The sequence below is a fragment of the Labeo rohita genome, chromosome 6 (assembly GCF_022985175.1).
Source record: "Labeo rohita strain BAU-BD-2019 chromosome 6, IGBB_LRoh.1.0, whole genome shotgun sequence".
Classification (NCBI taxonomy): Eukaryota; Metazoa; Chordata; class Actinopteri; order Cypriniformes; family Cyprinidae; genus Labeo; species Labeo rohita.
The window spans coordinates 14,367,508-14,373,507 of record NC_066874.1 but is presented as its reverse complement, the minus strand read 5'-3'; the positions used below and the strand labels follow the sequence as shown (position 1 = coordinate 14,373,507).

General features: G+C 36.2%; 1 protein-coding gene across 1 annotated transcript in view; it reads left to right on the top strand.

Moving 5' to 3' along the window:
* Positions 1 to 6,000, top strand: part of septin9b (septin 9b) — a 78,044-nt gene continuing 72,044 nt past the window's right edge. The window contains exon 1 of the mRNA XM_051112113.1: positions 1 to 167. Coding sequence (XP_050968070.1) covers positions 143 to 167 — 25 coding nt within the window. The 5' untranslated portion in view covers positions 1 to 142. The remainder of the gene's footprint in view (positions 168 to 6,000) is intronic.

Below are 6,000 nucleotides of genomic sequence, written 5' to 3'. Positions count from 1 at the left end.
GCGGTTACACATGAACCAATAACTGGACGCCAAAGGAATCGTAGCCTAAATATATGTATATTTAAATAAATAAATAAATAAAATCTGAATTACGATAAATGAAACATTTTTATTTTATCTTAAAAGTGGATATTTACTGAAGATGAAGAAAACTACTTCACATCAAGGTAAGACTTTCATCTTTCATTATGAGTGTGTGGCAAGAGTTTTAAAGGATTTAAGTCATGGCTTTTGGGTGATGGTGTAAAATTGGACCAAAATTTATATATATGTATTTCTTTCTTTCTTGTGAGCTTAACGTAATTTCTAGCTCTAGATTCTCTTCCTGCTCTTTATCTTGGGGGTTTCTTACAATCTGAGAGCTCTATTAATATCCTCAAGCATGAGGCCAGCTAACCCTAAATGCAGATGACACTTAATGGAAGTTGAAAATAGAGGCACATCTTGAGCCAAATGTTGACTAAATATACATGTGTGTATGTATGTATGTATGAAGGACTTTTACAATACATATACAACTTCATATTCAGTTTGCTAAAACAAGCATATAATTTTACAAGCATTTATTTTTATTTCATGAAAGCAGCCCATTTCAGTTCACAGTATGTTCTTGCTTTTAGTGATAAAACTAAAAGGACTCTACTATGTATGTTATACATCATAATTGAAAAGCTGTATATTCTGGTCCAGCTTGCAAAACTATGTCAATGGCAGTTATTGTTAAATACATAATGGACTGTCATGCTTGAGCTGTCCCTCCAACTAGTAGTCATCTAATATATTTAGACATTAAGTCACTCAGTCCTAAGTATCTCTTTTATATTGTTAAAATTGCCAGAAGGAGATGCAGTGGTCTAGATAGTTATGGTTGTTTCAGGAACAAAAATGATACCCAGAAAACTTTTGTTGAATTTGGGTCATGAAATCAGCAAAGATATATGCTTAAGCTAATTTTTTTAGGGCTGAAATATATGCAAATCTATTTTATTAATCTGTAAAGCCATAAAACATTGATGATATGACAAAATGTTTAAACTGGAGGTTTTTAGCATTCCTTTATAATGATGCTAAAAATGTTTATTAGGTTGCTTAATATTTTTCAGTGAATAAAAATCTCCTACATATGCAGGCTGTATGTTTTATCAAGCAGTTGTTTCGCATATCTGATACTAAGGAACTTCACTTACTGCTTTTCAAGACTGGAATTAACATTATAATAGGAATATTAATGTAGTCCCTTTCCACTGCTGTGAGCTAGTTTTCCTGGAATGTCATTTGTGCTATACAGTTATGCAGTCTAGACTTCATGAAAAGAATTCTTTATTCATGAATAGTATATTTATTTGAATTAGTGCTGATTTTTTTTTTTTTTTTTTTTTTTTTTTTTTTTATCCACTCTCTGTTGCAATGACATCATATGCTTCTGGGCCACAGGTTGTCTATAAATAGCTCTTATGAAGTGTGCAGCTAAGGCATGATGTCATGACTGAAAAAGCTTTTGAACAGATGAAGAAAAACAGGCCATGTAGTTATTGTTTTTTTGCTGATGGTAAGTCATTAGGCATGAACATTTTGCCAAACCCACAAGTTCCAGATACTTGTCAGAGGACTGATCCTAAGGCTAATTCCAAAGCCCAGTTATTTGATAGAGCCACTTTTTCATTATCTCTCCTATGTTTATCATCACAGATAATCACAAAAGAGTTGTGTGTTAATAATTAATTTAATTAGAACCAATGTAAAGAACATTTTATTTCTTATAAGGAATTATATGACAGATGTTTAAACATTCACAGAAAAGTAACACATAACAATGGCCTTTTGTAGTTTGCATTGATACCATGTGTGTCTTTAAACTTAGGTGATAACAAAGTATTAGTAACACGGGTTGAGAAGTGAGAAGTATTTAGCTGGTCTTGTGATCTCAACAATCAGACCCCATGAAGTGACCTGCTCTATTTAAAATACTGAATGCTTTCTTTAGGCATATGGTTGAAGAATGCACTTGATTTCTAACATGATTTTTAAAAATTCTGTTAATTAATTTAACATAAAATCTCAATTAAATTTAAAGTACCTTTATGTAAAGTGTACCTTTTAACTTCAGAACTGCAGAGAATGTGCAAAGACCAAATGCTTAAAGACTGCAGTTTGCCTGGATTATCATTCTAATTAATAGTTACGTAACTCTCAAGGTCATGCTTAGTGCTTTCATATTTAGAGTTGTGTGCTTTGCCAAAAAGTGTGGCCAAGTCTGTGTAGTCTGTAGCTCCACATGAGAGGAGTTTATCTCAGTCCTGCTGCTGCAGTAGATTTAGACATTAGCAATTTAAGTAGCTATATGCTCAAAGAAAGACAGATATTTTACTAACAGCATAGCAACTGCAACTCTGGCTGGTTGCATGCAGTGTACCTGTTTGTTTAGATGTAAGACGTAGACCTTTGGAAACATATTTTTGGAAACATTTAGCTTGAATGATTTTCAGTTTGGTAAAGTGTTTATACATTAGACATTGTGAACTAACAACGGGTAACAAATGTTACAACATTTATTAATCTGTATTCATCATTTATTAATATAGCCAATGCCAGTTAATGTTAACCTTGAACCTTATAACTGTTACTGCAGCTTTATTTTGTGTACTACAAATTGCAAATTACTTGATAATATATATGTAAATAAATGTCAAAAAAAGCTGCAATGAAAGGTAGTGTCATTTGATAGTCTGGAATTCTTTCTAGATTTTAGTCAAAGATCGTTGCCTGAAGTCAAAAAATCTTTAACGGGACATTTTAATGCAAGATGGAAAACATGGGAATTTTACCTCCATATGTTTTTCACAGGGCTGTTATCACTGCATATTTTTGCTCTTATGCTAAAATGATATACTTGTGCTGGATTGTCACAGGTTCAGGGAGACATCCTTCTGCTCATCCTAGAATACATATGCCTCTCTTATTACATTTGGTGACCATCAGGCCAAGGGTTTTATTATTAGACATTTGAAAATGTAGAACATTTGGCAGCCATCAAACAGAGGAAACCAGTCTGCACTAATCACAAGCCTTACCATTCATTAGCGGTAGGGCATCAGTGAGCTGGCATGTGGTGGCAAAAAGAAGGTTGTCCAAATGGGTCAAGAGAAGAAGTGGCACACAGACCATGATTTAGGAAAAAAAGACCATGCATTTAAAGAATATGCTGCATGTGAAAGAAATTCTTGGTCTTTGTCCACATTTATATGCACATAAAATAAAAAAGTCCTGTTTATTGAATCACCCTGTCACATTCTTTATTGTTTCTGCCATGACATCACCCTTTTTTATTTATGTCTTTTCTGACTACTTCCTCTGCTTCAATAAGAATTATTGCCCTGCAGACCTGCCATCAGAGCTGGCCAGTCTGATGATTAAACAGTACATTCTTATATAACAAAATGTGCATGTTTGAGTCATGCTTGTTGGTCAGAGAGTTTGGAGCTATAAGGCACGTGCCCTTTAGTTACACTGAAGCTGTGCTATTTGTGGATTTATCTACATCTACATCTTATCTACATGTTTTGTGCATGGATGCTTTTGCACACGTGCCTCTGTCCATCTGCTTTCCTGAAAAAGAATGAAAAAACACAAGCATGCGTGTGTGTGTGCACATGTGTGTTTACAGGATGTTCATTCATGCAAGAGGAATGTGCTTGGATAACAGGCTGCAGGAGATTGTGTTGTGTGTATGTGTGAATCAGGCTTTATGGCAGTACTGAAATGTACGGCAGAGATCTCCTCTGTCTCTTTCATGGACTGATAAAAGCTTGGGGCCTTCCCTATTTTTCCCATCTACTGCTCATCCAGCACAGCCAGATGAGTGTGTGCCCAGAATATGACTGTATAAATATCCCTGTTACTGTGGCATTAATTCCAATGACATGTTCTGTCATCATGGAAGCTGTGGTAGCCAGACTGTTTTAAATCCATGCACTATATAGGCTTCTCACTTGCCTTAGTTGGCAGTTTTCAGAGGTAAAATGGAAGAGGATGGAAAAATCACAAAAGAGGTAATTTTAATGTATCAGTTTTCTTCCTAGACAGCTGTGGAAAGGAAGTAAATTGAGATTTTTACTCAAGCTTCCTGCTTCTCAGCATTTCCAATCCTGATAATTCAACATGTTTGCATGTTTTGTTGTTGTTTTTACTACACATACATTTATTTCTGTTTGCATAGACAGAGAAACGTACAGTAGAATTCAGAAATCGTAGAATTAATATTTTGTTGTATTCAGCTGTCATATAAGTTTCTGTAATTGTCTAACCAGTGGAGATTGGTGGAATATTTTCCAGGTAGGGTGCCACGTCCAACAATTTTAGCATACATCCCAGTATAACTTGAAACATTTTAAATAAAATAATTATTTTAGATGAAGCATTTTCTATAACTACAAGTCAAGCTGCAATGCACAGGACCAAACAGAGATGCAGAACCATCACTACTACCACAAAAGACTGCTTTGTAAGTAATCTTCCTAATTTATCTTAATTCCTTAGCATATCCAATAAGTTAGAAAAACTTCTTCATGTAACAAAAACAATGGACTCTCTCTTTTCTAGCACTTTAGATATGGCTGCTCCTTTACGCTTAGGAAGGACTAAGGAAAGCAGTCCGACACCATGGTATAACAAGCACACTCACGCCATAAAGAGAGCAGCCTGGAAAATGGAGCGCAGCTGGGAAAAAAAACCCAAAACAAAACTAGAGGTATTCCATATTGCATGGCAGGAAAGTACCTTCTCCTACAGAAAAGCATAAAAAACTGCTAGATCTGATTACTTTTCATCTCGTTTAAAAGAAAACAAACACAACCCCAGGTATTTGTTCAATAAAGTGGTTAAATTAATGAAAAATACAGCATCAACAGGTGTTAACATTTCCCAACAGCACAGCAGTAATGACTTTATGAACTACTTTACTTCCAAGATCGATACTATTCGAGATAAAATTGTAACCATGCAGCCGTCAGCCACAGTATCGCATCAGACAGTACACTATAGATCCCATGAGGAACAATTCCACTCATTCACTACTATGGGACAGAAAGAATTGTATGAACTTTAAATCATCTAAACCAGTGGTTCTCAAACCTCACCATGAAGTGCCCCCAGCACGTTTTGTATGTCTCCTTATATCTGACACGCACTTCATGGCTTGCAGTCTCCACTAATGAGCTGATGAGTTAAATCAGGTGTGGTAGATGAGGGAAATGTGTAGGGCTGGGGGTACTCCAGGACAGGTTTGAGAACCACTGATCTAAACCAATAACATTGTATGCTAGACCCTATTCCATCAAGATACTAAAAGAGGTGCTTCCAGAAGCCATAGATCCTCTTCTGACTATTATAAAATCGTCATTCTAATTAGGATATGTCCCAGAAAGCTTCAAACTGGCTGTTATTAGGCCTCTTATTAAAAAAACACAACTTGACCCAAAAGAATTAGTTAATTACAGACCGATCTTGAATCTCCATTTTCTGTCAAAGATACTAGAAAAGGTAGTATCCTCACAACTATCTTCCTTCTCAGAGAAAAATGGTATCTATGAGGTTTTCCAGTCAGGATTTAGACTGTATCATAGTACTGAGACTGCTCTCATTAGAGTTACAAATGACCTGCTCTTATCATCATTGTTGCATCTATTAGTGCCACTGGACCTTACTGGAAAATAAGTGGCCCCAACTAAGCAAACCTTGGGAGAAACCAGGCTCAGTCAGGAGGCCAGTTCTCCTCTGTCCAGATAAAACCAGCATTTTAATTTCAGGCTGCAGCAAAGTCAGATTGTGCAGAGGACTTGTCGGGTTCCCATGGTCTTGTGCCAGTGGCCATCTAGGTGATGTGGTCTTTGTTGGGGATCTGTTTCTGGGGCACATTTAGTTGTCTTCCACTGGGATTCAGGGCTGTAGAGGTCGTCTCTAGGTGCTGATCCACCATCTGGACTGGATCTGGACTGGATCCGG